General features: G+C 35.1%; 2 protein-coding genes and 1 pseudogene across 14 annotated transcripts; 2 read left to right on the top strand and 1 right to left on the bottom strand.

Moving 5' to 3' along the window:
• Positions 1-1,398: 1,398 nt before the first annotated feature.
• LOC123882949 (serine/arginine-rich-splicing factor SR34-like) lies at positions 1,399-8,702 on the bottom strand. Of its 13 annotated transcripts, XR_006800066.1 has the most exons (12): positions 8,506-8,699; positions 8,306-8,401; positions 8,021-8,086; positions 7,857-7,931; positions 7,621-7,735; positions 7,490-7,536; positions 7,222-7,400; positions 6,882-6,968; positions 6,482-6,633; positions 6,277-6,360; positions 6,078-6,182; positions 5,037-5,746 (listed from the first exon to the last, which is right to left on the bottom strand). XR_006800066.1 is itself a non-coding variant. In XM_045931609.1 (9 exons), exons 2-8 carry the CDS (start codon positions 8,390-8,392, stop codon positions 6,917-6,919), a joined length of 621 nt encoding a protein of 206 aa, XP_045787565.1. In that variant the 5' UTR covers positions 8,393-8,401; positions 8,506-8,699; the 3' UTR covers positions 5,037-5,746; positions 6,882-6,916. The 13 variants fall into 13 exon arrangements, 3 of the variants coding, with proteins under 3 accessions (XP_045787565.1, XP_045787566.1, XP_045787563.1); XR_006800064.1 differs by adding an exon at positions 1,399-2,125 and having other exon boundaries at positions 5,541-5,746; positions 6,277-6,968; XR_006800070.1 differs by having other exon boundaries at positions 6,482-6,968; positions 8,306-8,393; positions 8,506-8,702.
• LOC123882950 lies at positions 2,312-11,005 on the top strand (annotated as a pseudogene).
• A 6,695-nt stretch (positions 11,006-17,700) lies between these two features.
• Positions 17,701-18,879, top strand: LOC123886935 (septin and tuftelin-interacting protein 1 homolog 1-like). The gene has a single exon (XM_045936200.1). The coding sequence runs from the start codon at positions 17,701-17,703 to the stop codon at positions 18,700-18,702; it is 1,002 nt and encodes a 333-aa protein (XP_045792156.1). The 3' UTR covers positions 18,703-18,879.
• The last annotated feature ends 519 nt before the right edge of the window (positions 18,880-19,398 follow it).

Here is a 19,398-nt window from a genome sequence, read left to right as displayed (position 1 = left end):
GGATTCCAAATTACTCCTTCTAGTGGATTCCGGAAGTCTAGTGGATTCTAGAATAGTTACTCTTTCCGGTGGATTCCGGAAATCTGGTGGATTCCAGAGCCTTATCTGACAGGTTTGTCGCTTGCTAACCTATGTTTTATTATAGGAGCTTTTTCTTCACGCTTTCGTACTACGTCATTAAGAATATACAATGATCAAAAAACTGTGAACAACTAGTACTTCACGAGTGATAGAATCAGATATCATTGGAAGAGAAGATGACAAAGAGAAGATTGTAAACTTGTTGAGACAGCAACATGGAGATCAAAATGTCTCTTTGGTTGCTATTGTACGTTGGGATTGGTTGTTTAGGAAAGACAACACTTGCTTAATTGGTATACAATGATCATAGAATACAAGCGTATTTTCATAATTTAATGTGGGTATGTGTCTCTGATAACTTGCTCAAGGGTATTTGACCCAACTCAGTTAACATGCTTGAGCTAGTGCCTAAACTTTAAGATTTAAGGTAAAACCCGAATTGAACCCGATCTACAAGCAAATCCTTGAGTTCAATGTGACGGCTGTGATGCGGCAGTTTTGCTGAGATGGAAGTCGCCGCCTACATCCTAGTGTCCGGAGGTTCTAGTGGCGGTGAGGTTGTTGCCGGATTTCGCACAAATACATCTGGCTTAGATGGAGCCGCCACAGGTAGGTCGACATCAAGTTGTGGATCGCCAGACTTGCACAAGACAATTTTTTTTTATCCTAGTTGGAGTCTCTTCACCTCCCTTTTCGGACACAACTTCCTCATCCTCAGCACTCGAGTCATCAGTAGATGGGTTGTTGCGGTTGTTGTCGCCGTTTCTGTTGTTGTTATTGTTTCTATTGATGTTGTAGTTTCAGTTGTTATTGGATAAGGTTGTCACCTGTGTTGTCAGAGCTGTGTTGGCCGGAGTTAAAGACGTCATGGCACCGTAAAACTATGCTTTCATCACCGGTTGATCTCCCATCTGATCACGTTAGGAAAAGAAAAGGAGAAACCTGCTCTGATACCAACTGACGCAGTACGGAAGCGTGGAGGAAAAACAAGAGCTAATCCTATCATGGAACACAGGTTCACAAGCTCGACAAACCTGTCAGATAAAGTTCTGTAATCCACCAGATTTTCGAAATCCACCGGAAAGAGTAATTTGTAATCCACCAAATTTGAGAAAATTCTCTATAATTTTATTGAATCAAAATGTTTGCCTTCAAAATTACAATAGTTTAGCTTAAATAGTAGTGAAAAAAATAAAAATAACAAATCTTCTAAAAGATTGTAAAAATAAAAATAACAAACCTAACTAAATAAAAATAACAAATCTACCTAAAATATAAAAATAACTAATCTAGGTGAAATATAAAAATAAGAAATCCACCTAAAATATAATAAAACTAAAATAATAAAATACCGAAGAAATCTTCCTACATCACTGTATGACTCATCTATTAGTCTCAAATATCAAATTGCAAATTTGTTCTTTACACAATTTGATACTGAGTTTAGAGTGACTTCGAACTGAGGCAAATACAACACATTCTAAGTTATCACTGTTGTGAATCCAAAGAAACCACATCAATAATCTTTAGTGTGTGAAGCAAATGAATAAAGCAACCAAAACAATTGAGATAAGCAATTAAACACACAAAAGCAAAAACTATGAAAAGCGATAAAGAACACGGATACATTTTTAATGGTTTGTGTGTGACGCACTTCAACAAATGGGCGTAGTTATCAAATGTACTGTACCATGGGGTACGGTCTGAGTTGTACATTTGATACACCTTGCTCCGGATGCTTGACTCGTGCTAAGAAGGATGCATGACTTTTGATTAGTTGAAGTCTTCATTCAAGAGGTACAACTGGGATGTTTTTCTTCCCGTATTCAACATTTGAGCTATGGCTTTTGTACTACACACTTCAATAATGGTGACATAACTTGGATATTGATCAGACATTCTGTTCCAGATGCACGGTTTAACTTGCCTGAACCAATCTGCACTAGAGGGACATTGGTCTACACTTCATCATTGAGCAGAGAGATTATTTGCATGATTCTAGTTAGCCGACTTCAGAACTTCGTTAACGCCATTCCTTGACTGCCTAGATGCATATTCGAGTGTTATGTTAAAAGATAGAGGTAGCAATTTATGTATGCGTGTTAAGGAATGAAAAATAGTAGTAATATCTTGTAATGTTGGGTAGTCAATATTTTAATTTCAATACAAATTTTAATATATTTTTTAAGACACTTGATACTGCTAACATAAAAAACGGGACACGGACACAGCTAATGTAAAGGGCACTATATTTTTTAGCGACAAGTTACTTTCAACTGAGCATGTGATTGCAGTCAAACAAAAACTAAGCATATGATTTCATGGTGTGTAAATAAAATAATATAAAATAATAAGAGATACTTTGTATTTATCATTGATGGTTATAAAACAAAGGTGTGTAAATTTAATTGGAAAGAAAGAACCCTTTGCGGAGCCATGTGAGGCATCATGAGGTGGGGGGACACAACGGCTACATGCCTGATTAACTATTGTTATTTTTCATATTAATATATTATCTGTCACACTCCATTTTCTTATTCCATTCTTTCTCATTACCAAACTTATAGCAACTTTTTCAATTGTGTTTTCATATTTTTGTTGATTTGAAGAATGGCTGAGAAAATTCCATATGGTGTTGCTACTACCCTCATTAACAGGTTACTTAGTATTCAATCTTTTATATATCATATCATACACGGTTGTTTATATTACTAGAACTAGAAGACAATTATCAAAATGTAAACAGTTAGTTGGTATGCTGAAAATTTCTTTTGTCAGGTTGGCTTCTGCTGCCATACGTGAATTTGGACGGATTAATGGTGTCATGGATGAATTGGAAAGGCTTAAGAACACAGTTGAATCTATTAGAGCTGTGTTGCTTGATGCTGAGGACAACACAAGACCAAAGTCATGCCGTCCAAAACTGGGTAAGAAGGCTTAAAGATGTGCTTATTCCTGCAGATGACTTGCTAGATGAATTTCTTATTCAAGATATGATACAAAAAAGGGATGAACCTCATCAAAACAAAGTAAAAAAGGTACTTAATCCATTCTCTCCAAACAAATTTGCTTTCCGCCATAACATGGCTAATGAGATTGAGAAAATACAAAAAATGTTTGATGATGTGGTGAGAGATATGTATGTGTTGATTCTAAACTCCAATGTTGTGGTTGTTGAGAAACCTAACAATGAATGGAGGGAAACCAGTTCTTATGTGTTAGAATCAAATATCATTGGAAGAGATGATGACAAAGAGAAGATTGTAAACTTGTTGAGACAATCCCATGGAGATCAGAATGTTTCTTTGGCGGCTATTGTTGGGATGGGTGGTTTGGGAAAGACAACTCTTGCTCAGTTGGTATATAGTGACGACCAAGTTCAAAATTTGTTTGATAAGACTATGTGGGTATGTGTCTCTGATAACTTTGATGTCAAAACTATTGTGAAGAACATGTTGGAGTCACTAACCAAGAAAAAAATTGATGATACATTATCATTGGACACCTTGCAAAATATGCTTGGTGGAAATTTATCCGGTAAGAGATACTTGTTAGTCCTAGATGACATTTGGAACGATAGTTTTGAAAAGTGGGATAAATTGTGGACTTGCTTGATGTGTGGTGCTCAAGGAAGTAAGGTTATAGTGACTACTCGTAGTAGAACTGTGGCTCAAACCATGGGTGTATGTGTCCCCAATGCTTTGAATGGGTTGATTCTAGAAGACTCTTGGAGTTTATTAAAGAATATTGCATTTAGGGATGATACCACTGGAGTGAATCGAACTCTCGAATCAACCGGCAAGAAGATAGCAGAAAAGTGCAGAGGCGTTCCATTAGCAATTAGATCATTGGGAGGCATATTAAAGAATAAAAGAGAAGAAAATGAATGGGGTCATGTCTTGCGAGGTGACTTTTGGAAATTGTGCGAGGAAAAAGATAGCATCATGCCGGTCCTAAAATTGGGTTACCGAAACTTGTCACCTCAACAAAAACAGTGTTTTTCTTATTGTTCTTTATATCCTAAGGATTGGGAATTTAAGAAGGGTGAGTTGATTCAAATGTGGATGGCACATGGTTATCTTGAATGTTCAGTCGAAGGGCAATGCATGGAAGATGTTGGTAACCAATTTGTTAATATTTTCTTGATGAAATCATTCTTCCAAGATGCAAAATTGAATGAAGATGGTGATATAAACTGTTTTAAAATGCACGATTTAATGCACGATCTTGCAACACACACTAGTGCAGAAAGGGGATTCCACTACCGGCCAAATAGGGATTCCACTACTGGCCGCGGCCGGTAGTAAACACACTCGTCGTTGTAAGTCAATACTTTCCACGACGGGTCTTTTTATACCCGTCGTGGTATGTCAGGTTTCTACTGTATTATTAATTAAATTTATGAGGATTCCACGACGGTTTTTACAAATACCGGTAGTGGTATGTATGAGATTCCACTACGGGTATTTTCAATATCCGTAGTGGTATGTATGGTTTTCATTTTTTTTTTTTTAGAGTCTGGGATTCCACTACCGGTATTTGTAAATACCGGTAGTGGTATGTATAGTTTTCATTTTTTTTTTTTAGAGTCTGGGATTCCACTACCGGTATTTACAAATACCGGTAGTGGTATGTATGGTTTTCATTTTTTTTTTTTTTAGAATCTGGGATTCCACTACCGGTATTTGTAAATACCGGTAGTGGTATGTATGCTATTCCATTTTTTTTTTTAGAATTGAGGATTCCACTACGGGTAATTACAAATACCCGTAGTGGTATGTTAGTTTTCACTACTGATTGTTATAAATATCAGTAGTGGTATGTTAGTTTTATTTTTTATTTTTTTCGTTTTTTTGTAGCTTCCTGTGCCTGCATATTAGTAGTGGTGTAGTTTTGTAACATGTTTAAGACCAAATTTCATCACAGACCCCAAAGAAAAAATAGTGAAAGAATCATAACAAAGGAAAGTAATAAATTAACAGAACAAGAGAAAGCCCAAACCAAGCTGTTCAGAATTCCTCATCCTTGGTGAGGGCAAAGAGATATACTTTGAATCTTGTCTGCACAATGTTCATGCAGCTGATACAAACACAAAACAAAAAACACCAACATGTAGCAGACACCATCAATGAGTCTCATTGCCTGGTAAATTAATTATACAACCTATAAATGAGTCTCATTGCCTGGTAAATTTAACTATAAATTATAATTGACACCCTTTTGAAGACATTGTAACATTATAATGCCTACCTCACCATAGAACTATTATCTTAAACCCAATGTCAAAACTAAAGAATGCCAACTTGATTAGATAGAGCAGAAACAAATGCATGATGCATCACTTATCAAAATATATACAAAGAACAAGGAATTTAACATGATATACTTGAATTTTCCACATCTTAAGAAAATTAAACAAAGTCACAATTTCTAGTAGTTTATAAATCCAGGGAGCTTACATGAACTTGGTGCACATTAGAGCATGGAGCTTCTCCAAGCTAAGCATGAAGAGCTTTGGATTATCTACAACCTCTTCATATGTTGCCATAGCAGGAGGATATTCTCCATGGCTCAAAGCTGTCTCTTTCATGGGTAACGGACTCTTAGTAACACACGATGTTGATGCCATTCACAACTTAGTATATATTCAAACTTAAATATTTTCCTGCAACACCATTAACAAAACAAGGTAAAACAAACCAAAAAAGAGAAATAGGAGTTGATATTGAAGCAAACAAAGAAACACAGCAAAACATGAAGATGAAAACCATCCAGTATTTGTAGATAGGGAAAACAAAAACATTAATGAGAAATAGAAATGTAATGGCTACCTATACATGCAGACAACAAATAGAAAAAAGACAAAAATAAATATGAAAAGAAACAGACAAGTTTTTAAGGATAAGAAGAGAGAACCATTGTCTCATCTCATCTACTACATTGAAGAAAACAAAACAAAACAAAAAAGAAAAGAAAGAGGAACCAATGAAAATCACCATGCATCAGAAGATCCAGAACTGCAACAATAACAACAAGAAGCTCCAAAAAGCTCTGATGCATTGAGAACCCGAGGTTGAAAATCACCATTTCATTTCCTCTTCCTTAAAAAGCATAACTTTTGTTACTTAAATCAGTATAAATCCTCTATTATTTTCCCTTACTTTAATCAGAATGGAGCGTATGATTGTTTGTTACCTTATAGTTTCAGCGCATGCATGCTCAAGTAGGCAGCTAGTATGTATGTATATGAATAGTTATCCTGATCTTTCACCAATTAATCTGCAATTAAAGACAAAATTATGAATAAATGAATGATTAACCATGAGATTCCAATCTGCAAATGCTAGTACAAAATAAAATTCTACAGCAAGCAAAAGCATCAGATCAGATTGTTCTTTACCTGTGTTATGTAGTCAACCATGAGATTGTTCTTTGCCTTATAAGATTGTTCTTTTATGGTGTACTGTACTATCTTAGAACATCCACTACCATACAGTTTTAAGTATAATTCTAAATAGCTATCATCGTAAGCTCCTTAATATGATTTATTTCCTATCATCACGTAATCACTTAAATAAAAGCAGCACTAGAAATCTAACCAACAATGACATTAATAACAGGAACAAAATGCAATAATACATGCATAATGAATACCATAACCACATACACCAAAGCTTTAGTAGTGAAAAACGAGAAGAGTTGGAGAAATAACAAATATCTGAATGTACGTAACCACATCATATGTCCTCATGGGACAATCCCAGAGGGCAGAGTTGCAAAACAAGAGCTGTATTACTTACCTGCGACGCTGCACTAAGATCAGAACTCTTCTCAACTAAACTGTCCAGCCTCTCCCCTCGAGCAAGCACGCTATCAATGATCTTGTGCTGTTTACAACAGAAAATCATCACATGGTGAGAGAAAATAATAAAATTCAGTCATGATAAACACTACATTGTTTGTGTCTGACGCAGTTCTTAGAAATCTTAAATCTACAACCATGTGCTTCCAGCATGAAGCTTGTAAGTATATACAACCAACAAAATCAGCACTCAATGGTCATAACCTTTACTATTATGACTGAATTATTTTAGGCATTAATACAGACATGTACATATTTAAACATTTAGCATTACATACCCTGATAAAGAACGGGATCTAGATCTCGAGCGAGAACGAGAAACTGATCTTGCTGGAGATTTAGCTGGCGAACGATGTGAGGATTTACCCTGGCGAAAAAAGTCATCTGAATGTCCCGTACCCCTTCCATCATGAAAAACTTGTGAAAAGCAAACATCCCCTGCTTTTCGCATGTGATCCTGCATTTTAAGAAAACAGTTATCAAGACATTATCAATAAGCTCCCAAATAAATTATCTGATAAAATGGTAAAGAACATCCTATTTCACCTTAAGATCCTGCCAGGATGCAGAAGAGGGCAACCCATTGACTAGAACTGCAAAGAGGACGCAAAGATTTCAGAAGCATACCAAAACATCCTAAGATAAAACCGAATAAATGTTCCAAAAAGCCTACACACCGCGATATTCAAAACGTCTGGATACTCCACGTCCACCCCGGCCATTGGTGTGACTACTATATCGATCTCTTGAAGATGAATTACCAGTACCACGACCACCATGAGCAGCCTCCACCTATAAAGATGTGAGTTTAAACAATATTAGGCACTGCGATCATCACCTCCCCACTTCTGACAGAAGTAATTAAGGTTATCATAAAATTAAAGAATTTAATTGTAAGGTATAAGTAACCAACCCGTAACCGGTGCCCATCAAAATCATAGCCATCACGCCCGCGAATTGCATCCTCAGCATCTTGATAATCTTCAAACTACAAAAATCAGTCATCTATTAGAAACGAACACAACGAAAGAAAAAAAAAAACAGAATGATACATAAACTATGTAGCTCCAAACTGACCTCTACAAATGCATAACCAGGAGGCCTTGGTGGAACCTTTAGGTCAATGTGAGTTATGTGTCCATACTACAAAAGTGAAATTAACAAGGAATATAAGCCAATGTAGGTATAAATCATAGCAAGTTGATGTCTTTGAATTTCAAATTGTAGATTAAGGTAATATTAATTTCAGAAAATCACCCAACAGTTAAAAATCAAAACCCTAACTAGTGAGAAGGAGCATAATTCGAGATCAGAATGCAAATAAAATAAAATAAAATAAAATAAAAAGAAGCAGAAAAGAACCTTCATAAACAAATCTTCAACTTCTCTTTCACGGATATCGCCAGGTAGATTACCAACATAGACGGTTCTGCTGGAGCGTCTACTCATTCTGTTGTTCTACAACAAAATTCCGAATTGAGAGAGGAAATTGAATTAATCGTGGAGACAAGAAATTGGAACGAGATTAACAAGAATTTAAATTAAAGAGATGAATTAGGTACCTTTGATAGATTGAAGAGGGAAAATAGGGATCGGTGGCGTAGCGGTGAGAGGTTGTTCGAAGGTTAGGGTTTTAATTTTGGGGGGAGCGAACTTGTTCTGTTCTGATCTGATAATGATGCCTTTCGATTCGAGTTTAAGGGGAAGGGAAATAGTTTTAGGGTTTTGAGTGAGAAAGATTTCGCGTACGAGAGAATGAGAAGAAAAGGGTATACATTCTAAGTTAAGGGATTCCACTACCGTTGAAGACCAAATCAGTAGTGAAATCCAATTAAAACAAATTTCAACATAATTACAACATTGCCACCGTGTCTACTTTTCACTACGGATTTAAGAAAGCCAGTAGTGAAATCCCTTGTCTCTGAACTTTTCACTACCGGTATTAAAATATCAGTAGTGGAATCCTTTTATCAAATGTATTTCACTACTGGTATTCACATACCAGTAGTGGAATCTCTAAACCAAAAGTCATTTTTCTACTAGTGACAAGTTGCTGGAAATGATTGTTGTTACTTGGACAATAAGGCAAAAAAAATTATAGGAAGACCAGTGCATGTATCAGTGGAATCAGATGCAGTTTGTTTGTTGGAATCATTGGATGCTAGTAGGCTGCGAACTTTGATTATGTTTACTTCCTATGGCCAAAAGATATGCCATGAAGATGAATTGACAATTATTTCAACATTTAAATACTTACGTGTCTTGAAACTAAAGTATTTATATTTGAGCAAGCTTTTTGGTTACATTGGAAAATTGAAGCATTTAAGATATCTTCACTTGTTAGAGTGTGGGGGACTAGAAAGTGGTTCCAAATCTATAGGCAATCTATTTTGTTTACAAACAATAAAAGTTTCATTGGGAATTGGTGCTGAAGTTGTACTTTCTACAAAAGTTATCTCAAAATTAATCAATTTGAGACATCTTGAGATTAATACTCAGACCTTCAAAGATGAGCAACCAGTTAGATTTGATAAATTGAGTATACATCATCACAAAGGTGTGATTTTTTCCAAATGGATTTCTCCACTCACAAATATTGTTGAAATATCTCTTAGTTATTGCAAAGCTTTCCGATACCTCCCACCAGTGGAACGTCTTCCTTTCCTTAAGTCACTTAAGTTACGCTGCATTAATTATTTGGAGTACATATATTACGAAGAGCCTATTCTTCATGAATCATTCTTCCCATCTTTGGAGAGCCTACACATTTATAAATGTGATAAGCTGAGGGGATGGAAAAGGATGGGAGATGATTTAAATGATATTAACTCTTCACATCATCTCTTGTTGCCTCAGTTTCCTTGTCTATCTAAATTGGCAGTTAGAGAGTGTCGGATGCTGACTTGCATGCCTACTTTTCCAAACATTAAGAGCTTGTCATTGAATTACTGCAGTGTAAAGATATTGCAAGCAACACTATGTAGTGCAGCTTCACAATACTCGATTGGTTGCACTCCTCTTTCCATGCTCAAATCCTTGCGCATTAATGAAACCATTGTGGATATGAAAAACGTCCCACAAGATTGGTTGAAAAATTGTACTTCTCTTGAGAATCTTGAGTTTGACGATCTTTCAAGTCAATATTTTCAAGTAATTGAAATATGGTTTAAAGATGACCTCATCCGTTTTTCTTCTCTCCAAAAAATCACCTTTCAATTTTGTATGGATCTAAAGGCATTGCCAGATTGGATATGCAACATCTTATCACTTCAGCACATCAAGATAGACAATTGCACAGATCTGGTATTGCTGCCCAAAGGAATGCATCGTCTTACCAACTTACGCACCTTAGAAATCATTGTATGTCCACTCTTAGGTGAAGCATGCCGGACAGAAACAAGTGCAACTTGGCCTAAAATTGCTCAAATCCCAAACATAATCATAAAAAGTGAGTGAGATTAGAAAGGTACACATTTCTTCTTAAAACAACTACTAGTATTTTTGGTCTCTATTGTTTAGTTTTGTCGATTTTTGAAAGTAAATAGATTCCATTATTTAAACCTTTTGAAACAGTTTTTAATTATTTTTTTGGCTCTAATTTATACTTGCAATTCACTTACTTATTTGTAGTTTCAAGTTTAAGGTAAATTTTTTTAAATTGTTATTTTAGCATGAAAAAACTGATTATTTGAATGCTTAATTACAGGTGAAACTGGAAGGGGGAAAAGCTTTTCTTTTGGCCATATTCCAGAAGAGTTATATTCAGCTAGCTAGCTTGCTCAATATAAGAAATGGAAGCATGGAGAAGATGCGTGAAAAGGCTGTTGATGTTTTTCTTAATTATCATTGATGAATATTTTCCTTGTCTTTAATTGTAATGTTATTGTGCTTGAACATAAGAGGCTGATTGATTGATCTGTTCTACAACTTTTCCATGAATGATCTACTTGTGTTGTGTTCTAATTGGTGGATAGTTGGAATCGGATCGGTAATGTATAATAAATTCGTATTTTGGATCCAAATTTTCAAAGACAGTGGATTTGGAAAATTGTTCCTGGTGAATCGACATGAGTTTTGGATTTGTTATCTTTCCTTAAAAAGCTATTTCTTGCAATTTTAACCTTGATACAAACTCATATAGTGACTAGCTAAAATGATTTTTGTCTGATTTATATACCTAACTAAAGTCAGATGGGGAGGCCCATAGGGTACATCTGTGGCGGAGAAGTTAACGGAAGCAGTGACGACATTGCATGTGTGGCTGTGCTCGTCAATGGTGGCTTTGGTGGTATCACCGTCACAGCATCACCACATGCATTCCATTCTATCATGAGAAAGGTGTCTAAGCCTAAGATGTCACAAATATTTTTGGTGGCACTACATTCTTATCTGGACCCTTAGCAACAAACTCCTTAGCCAAACCAATCCTCTTCAAATCCTTCTTTGCCTGTATCACACATCTATTAGTCTCAAATATCAAATTGCAATTTTGTTCATTACACAATTTTGATACTTAGTTTAGAGTGACTTCAAACTGAGGCAAATACATTAGATATCTTTATTTCTCCACAGCTCCACTTATGCATGCAGCTATTACATTACCATTAGGAAAATTCACTACTATAGGAATATGAATAATTTCATTTTGTTTAATGTAAGCAAAAACAGATGTAGTTGGCAACATAGGAATTACCTCTCTTAGTCATGTTTTCTGAACCTGTCTTCTTAAGCAGCATCATCAGGTTCTGATATTGATCCTTGGTCAAGGTCATGCTTCTATTATCACTAAGCTTGCAAAGGCTAATATTGAATACATGTGAAGAATTTGAAATTTCTACCAAACATGTCTCAAAGTTAATCAATTTGAAGCATTTGAGATTACTGATGCAAAAGTCCTTGAAGAGAAAAAAACGACATCTGGATTTAGAAAATTGGACATGGGAGAGCGATACAAGGGTGAACATTTTTCAAATTGGCTTTCTCCACTTTCCAATATTGTTGACATCACTCTCCATAATTGTGAAGGTTTGAAGTATCTCCCACCAATGGAACGTCTTCAGTTCCTTAGGTCTGTGAGTTTAAGTCACCTTCCTGAACTGGAGTACATATATTATGAAGAACCATTTTTGTCTGAAACATTCTTCCCATCTTTAGAACAATTGACGAATGTCCAATGTTGAACCGTGTGCCTACTTTTCCAAACCTTGACAAGAGACTACAATTCCGTAGTTCCAATATGGAGACATTCGTCAACTATCTTCCTTCCCTCCAAAAAATTGAATTTTGGAAGTGTTCAGAACTAAAGGCATTGCCAGATTGGATTTTGAACCTCTCCTCACTTCAGCACATCACCATTTATTACTGTGAAATTATAGCTTACCTGCCCGAAGGAATGTCTCGTCTTGCCAAATTACAGACCCTAGAAATAGTTAATTGTCCCCTCTTAATGGAAGAATGTGAGACAATAACAAGTGCAACAAGGTCCAAAATTGTACCCACATTTCTCAAAATCTCTGCTAATTTAATTTTATTTGGTTTCTTTTCTTCTTCTTCTTCTTCTTCTTCTCTTTTTGAATGAATTTTCTTTTGGTTTCTGTTGTTTCATTTTTTAGATTAACAAAAGTAAATGGAGTACATTATTTGTAAATGGCTTTGTTAGAAATGTACCAATGTGATGAATCTGATAGATTGATTTTCTTTCTAACCTCAGAAATGCAATTATTTTCATATCACTCTTTGACTCTGTTCTTACTCTAAATGTTTTGAGCCTTTATTGTTGTTCACCAATTTTTAGTTAATTATGTGTCTGCAGGTGCACTGATGCAATTGTTGAAGGTTGGACTACGCTTGGGGGTGTTACTGTTGTGATTTTTATTCAAACCCTGTTGTTGTTGTAATGATAAGTAAGAAGTTGTTGTAATTTGTTATCTAAGGTCCTCCATTTCTAATGGTTTCTTTGTCTGTGTGATTCACTTAGTTTAAAAACAATTGAAGTGATTTCCCTTGTATTTTGTTGTTTAGGTTTGAATGCTTGTTCTATCTCTGCACTCTTTTTTCCTTCATCAAGGTTTTTAATGAGGCAGAAAGATTCTTACATCTTGGGTTTTGGTCTAGTCCCCCCAAGATTTTATTGTATCCTTATTTTATTTTAATTTAATATATTTCATTGAGCTTCTAGAAATGTGCATCATATTTTAACAAGAATGTACATTTTATCCTATGTATTTGATTTGTCCATCATCACATTAATTAAGGAATAATAAACATAACCTTTGAAAGTACATCATAGCCTTATCTTGTAGTAACTCAACAATTCATTTGAAATGAGAGGTAACTTGCTTCAATGCACTAGAAACACACAATCACATCTTCTCTTGTAGTGTTGCTAAAGAAATATGCATGGCGTGCTATTTTCGTTTGGTTGAGATGGTGGTTTCCATCATTTTGGGGGACGATGGCAGTTGGTGTTGTTTCCAGTGCAAGGGACGGACTTTCGTCGGAGAGTATTTCGAGGTTTTTGCTTCCGGTGTCCGAGTGTGAATTCACGCTTACTTCAGTAATTTGCTTGGTTTAATGACTTTAGTCTGTGATTAAAAGTTTGTTAGTGTTGATCAGAGTTGTGGGTGGAAAATAACGGAAAACAATGGTTTGGTTTATTTGAACAAATTGCAATTGTTCCATGATTCACTATTTCTTATAAAATGCTGCCAAATAGGCGCTATGATATTGTTGTGTGGTGGAATTTGAACAAACTGCTATTTTCTGCAATCAACTATTGACAACATTGGACTTGCGGAATAATATTGATTTGTTTAAATTTTGCTATGCTGTAGCCGCAATTTGAAAACATTGGTATTGATGAATTGAATTGTGTGTGAGTTGCGGGTTGGTTTGTTTTTGCAGGTTTTAGATGAGTTGCAGGGAGATCCGTGGCCGGTGCCAGGTGATCAGCGGGAGGCGAGGTGCACCAGCACGGCGCTGCCGCTGAGTATTGTGGCTAGTTTAAAATGATAATGATTGGCCTCTATTTTATCATTGCCTATATCAGGGAAGTGTATTTGACTGTTTACGAACATAGTTTTAGGTATTTCATTTACTACTGATTGTTAGATTCAGACAAACAAAGTAGAGAATGAACAAAGGGAGGCTACTAGGGTTCCATAAGAATAGAATAGCATTACATTAATAAAATAGAGTTACAAGAGATTGTTATATATCAAAACTTAGTGGACTATAAACCTAATGGGTCCAAATAGCATAAGCCCAATATTTTATTATCTAACACCCACCCTCAAACTCATGATGCATCAACAAGAAGCATTGTGAGTTTGTGAAACAAAATACTAAAAATATCTAACAAATAAAATAAACTTATAACACTACCCCTCAAGCTAAAGCTTACTAAGCTTTAAGCTTGTTACAAATTAACCCAGAAAATAAACCAACCCAACTAATAACTAACCAATTGAGAGAAGCAACCAAAGTGAGTAATCATCCGAGAGAGAAGTAGCATCCAAAGAGAGAAACCATCAGATAAATAGATCATCAAAGAGAGACACCAAATAAAACCAATTCATCATCCAATTCAATCCAAGCTAACCAAATCCAAACCAATCCAACAAATCCAAACTTTACCAAACCAAATTGTTCCGATCCAAATTGAACCAAATCATACAAAGTACAAACTAATCCAAATCAACATAAAGAAGAACCAAACCACCGAACAGAAGAATCGGTAAATAGAAAGAGAAGCAACCAAAATAGAAGAACAAATAGAGAGGAGCAATCCAACAAATAGAAGAACAAATAGAGAGGAGCAATCCAACAGAAGAGAAATCATTAGAGAGAGAAGCAATCAGACATAAGAAAACATCGAGAGAAGCAATCAAACAAAAGAATTGACAGAGAGAAGTGCAATGCAATCAATTGGAAGAAACAATAGAGAGAGACAATCAAAGATAAGAACCAAATAGAGAGAGAACCAAATAAACAGAAGAAGCCAATGAGGGAGAATAGCAATCAAACTAACAAGAATCAAAAGGGGGAGAAGCAATCAATCAGAAAGAGACCATTAGAAAGACAATCAATCAGAAGAAATCAAATTGTGATCACTCACTCACCAAACAATCAAATTGTGAGCACTCACTCACCAAACAACCAAATTGTGAGTACTAGACCCACCAAACAAACAAATTGTGAGCATTATAGTGACTCACCAAACAAATCCATTTAAACAAATCTCCAAATTAATGGAATCAAACCAACGAAGCCAAATCAAACTGAAACCAACAACGAACACATAACTAGACTCAAACAAATAAACCAAGAAGGAAGAGTGACTCAAGCACAACTCAAAAAGAACCACATCATACACTATCAACACAAAATCCCAATAACATAATAACACCACTTGCAGCAAATAAATCCAACACAACACTTTCCTCAAACACCTGACGTGCACACACCATGCTCACAGAAAAGAAACTATGCTATGTAACTTGCCACTTCACTTAGCGTGCCACTAATTGACCAAGATGACAATTTGTTGAAAGCTATAAACAAGAAATCAGTAGTGACATTCATAATATTCAAGCAAGTAGGTGTCTTCCAAGATGAGAGTATCCAAACAAAATAAAACGGGTGCTCCATTAATTAACTAACTAATCGAAACAAACAAACACGACAAAAGTATACCATCACAATCAAATTGGAGCAACGACTACCAGTTTAAATCAACCGATCTTTCCATTTATTTATTTTTTTAAGAACGAGCAACAACTTATAATTGAACCAACGATACTTTCACAAGCCTAAATTAAGAAACGCAGATGCCAAAATAATCAATAGAAGGAACAACGAAATAACCAACAAAGAACAAATAAGAGAACCAAACCTCAAAGACCAAAACCAATATATTCCCAAATTTTTGGGGACTCAAGAGCGGAAGCAACAAACAGTTCAAGGAGGATCGAACGAAGCTCTAGATACCATGTTAGATTCAGACAAACAAAGTAGAGAATGAACAAAGGGAGGCTACTAGGGTTCCATAAGAATAGAATAGCATTACATTAATAAAATAGAGTTACAAGAGATTGTTATATATCAAAACTTAGTGGACTATAAACCTAATGGGTCCAAATAGCATAAGCCCAATATTTTATTATCTAACACTGATGTCATGGACAAAAATGATTTCCATCTCATTTGATAGGTTGACGACACTCAACTGTTTCTGTTCTTACGAATTATTGTATATTATAGACTGTATCCCGACAACTTTCGGAACCAATTCGCTCCCACAAAGATCTGGATAAAGATTCTGTGCCACATTACCATAAATGTGTGAAATTCTATGATGGGCTTTCGAAGCAGCTTGTACATCAAGGTCATGTGCTAGATCTCTTTGCTTGTGCTCTTGATCATGTAAACTTTTCTCTATTTTCAGTGTACCTTTTCTGGTTGGTATACATTATTATGCTTGTTTGTAAGCTGGCGAACGAATGTATCTGTTTTCCACCTAGGGATTATTGGCCCTTGTGCTTCTCTTGAAAAGGTATATCTAGAAGCTTTGTTCTATCCTTTTTTGCAATGTTAAATGTTCTATATATCCTTTTTAGCTTCTTCTTTGTATATGCTGAAAAGCCAATTATGCTCAGATATTGTTATTGGTCAAAACTGATTTCGTTTTGTTTTCCGTGCCTGCGCGACGCGCAGGTGACCGTTGCTCCTCTGCTTTTGAAATTCAAAACGGCGCGACGCGCCATCCTTCTCTGCGCGATGCGCCAACATCCGAAGCAGAATACCCTTAAGCACATCTCTGCGCGCGACGCGCCAGAACCAGAACCCAACTTCAAAGTTTTCAAAAATTCAATGAGTTTTCTCCTTTTCTAGCAAAACAAGTTTCCTCCAATATCACTCGATTAAGCCTAGAATAACATGTAACGACGTAAAGTCATCAATCTACATGACTCACAGAAACAACACAGGTTTCACAGATGTTTCAACATTTGGTTCAACATGCAGATTAGAAGCAATTTCAGATTGTTTCAAAACATTCACAAAAACAATGAAAGTTTCAGTAACATCAACATTTTTGTCCACATAATTTAGAGGGATTCTGAGAACATTAACCGGGTAAGATGAAGTATCAAGAAAACTTACATTTTCAGCTGTTTTCAGAATGGAAATGATTTTAATCTAGTGTACAAATATTTAAGTTAAACTTTTACACCCTCTAATTGTATATGTTTGAGAAGAAATAATTTTCAAGCTCTGAAGAACATAGTTTTAAATAACTACCTTAAAATATAAATAATCTTCAAGTTTTGAAGAACATAGTTTTAAATCAAAGCACACTTACCTACCTTAAAATAATTTTAAATAACTAATTTAGATAAAATTCGTGCCAACTATATATTTACTCACATATGATCCAATGTATGAATTTTATTAGACATTAACTGTAAAATTAATTTACATTGCCCATGTATATTGACTAAGATATTCGAAATCAATTAATTAGTTTTGATATGGAAAATCATCATTATCTCAAAAAAATAAATTGAAAATCATAAAATCTATATTATATATAAAGATAATATATGAATTTTGACGTGGACTTTTCATAATACCAACAATACCTTTGTTTTTTTTAATAGCAACAAAAATCTTTTATTAACAAACTCAACATAATATAAAACACATCTTTTTTTTAGTAAAAAAAAATAATAATTTATTACTAAAAAAAGATATGACTTATGTTATGGATATTGTTTTGGCCAAGTGAAAAATTACTTCCTTCTTCAGTTCTTGCTACTATATTAGACACCATAGTCATGCCAAAACTGTCAAGTGCAGTTGGTACTTGGGAACCACATCAAGAGACCATTCCTATCCACACATGGGTGCATCCATGGCTACCTATGCTAGGGCACAAATTGGAGGGTATCTACCAGACGATTCGTTTCAAATTGAGTACTGTTCTTGATGCGTGGCATCCAAGTGATGGTTCTGCATATGCCATATTGTCCCCTTGGAAGCCTGTATTTGATTCTGATAGTTGGCAACAACTTATGCACCGTTTTATTGTACCAAAGCTGAAGGCTGTATTTGTATCTGATGACTTTCAAGTGAACCCAGCAAGTCAGAAACTTGATCAGTTTTATTGGGTAATGAACTGGGCTTCAGTTATCCCAGATCATCTGATGGTTGACACGATGGATATCTTCTTTACCAAGTGGCTTACAGTTTTGTATTGTTGGTTGTGCTCAAATCCTAACTTTAATGAAGTTTTGAAATGGTTTTTGGGCTGGAAAGAACTTATTCCAAAAGAACTTTTGGCAAATGAACTTATTCGATACAAGCTCAATTGTGGTCTTGTTATGATGAACCAGGCTGCTGAAGGCATGGAAGTTGTCCAACCTGGTTTGAAGGAGAAGATAAGCTATTATATCAGGGTAAGTGAGCAGAGGAAATTTGAGACTCATCAGAAAGCAGCAGCCTATATCAGTGCAGATGGTGCGAATGAAATGAGCGTGAAAGAAATCATTGAAGCCTATGCTCGGGATCATGGTTTACTGTTCAAACTTAAACCTGGTAGAATGCATAATGGCCATCAAATATATGGGTTTGGCAATGTCAGCATAATAATTGATTCTCTAAATCAAAAGGTCTATGCCCAAAATGAGGACAGATGGTCTTTAGAAACTCTTGGGCGATTGCTAGAGTTACATAATCGATCTCTTAGTAAAAGACGCTGAATTCTGTGTTGCTTATGTGAAGTAACATCTCTATTTCTTTAGAGTTTTTGTATGAGTTATTTTCTCTTGATTTGTTGGCTAAGGAAGGATATTGTAGTTTTCGTATGTTTTGTCTCAATATCCAAAACATTGTGAAATTATATTCAGATAATACACTCCATATATGAGCTTATAGTAATGAAGATGCATTGAGATATGTACATTCTTTACAAAATCAGTCAATCACCATTGAATAAATTATAAATCTAAGTGGATGTATTTACCATATTTTATTAGCTGTCCTTCATGTAAACTATATGCCTATGCCTCTCTTAAATTATCTCATGTTACGTTTGGAAAGATATTTTGATAGTTTAAAAATGAAGGAATATAAGAAAAAGATATCAACTAACTATTTAAGTCCCCTTTGTTGTTCTGTCAACTAACTATTTAAGACTATTTGGTACTCTCTCAAGTCTCAACTAACTATTTAAGTCCCCTTGAAATTTACATTAATTATACAATTTGAATTTTAAGAATTTAAACTTATTTTATGTTATTTTTGTGTATTTAAAGGAATTTCGATAATTTGCTCTGCTATGATTTATATTAATTTGAATGTATAATGTTGGTATGCACAACACAACGTAGTAATTCTTTAGTTACTTTTTATTTTTTATTTTTGGTAGAAATTTCTTTAGTTATTTATAATGTTGA

The sequence above is a fragment of the Trifolium pratense genome, linkage group LG5 (genome assembly GCF_020283565.1).
Source record: "Trifolium pratense cultivar HEN17-A07 linkage group LG5, ARS_RC_1.1, whole genome shotgun sequence".
Classification (NCBI taxonomy): Eukaryota; Viridiplantae; Streptophyta; class Magnoliopsida; order Fabales; family Fabaceae; genus Trifolium; species Trifolium pratense.
This window is presented reverse-complemented; position numbering and strand designations above follow the sequence as displayed.

Coding starts and splice junctions, on each gene's coding strand:
- LOC123886935 (XM_045936200.1), top strand. CDS start 17,701: ATGTTATGGATATTGTTTTGGCCAAGTGAAAAATTACTTCCTTCTTCA.
- LOC123882949 (XM_045931609.1), bottom strand. CDS start 8,392: ATGAGTAGACGCTCCAGCAGAACCGTCTATGTTGGTAATCTACCTGGC. Junction 7,736..7,856: donor TTGATGGGCACCGGTTACGG/GTTGGTTACTTA, acceptor ACATCTTTATAG/GTGGAGGCTGCTCATGGTGG. Junction 7,401..7,489: donor CATCCTGGCAGGATCTTAAG/GTGAAATAGGAT, acceptor CTTAAAATGCAG/GATCACATGCGAAAAGCAGG.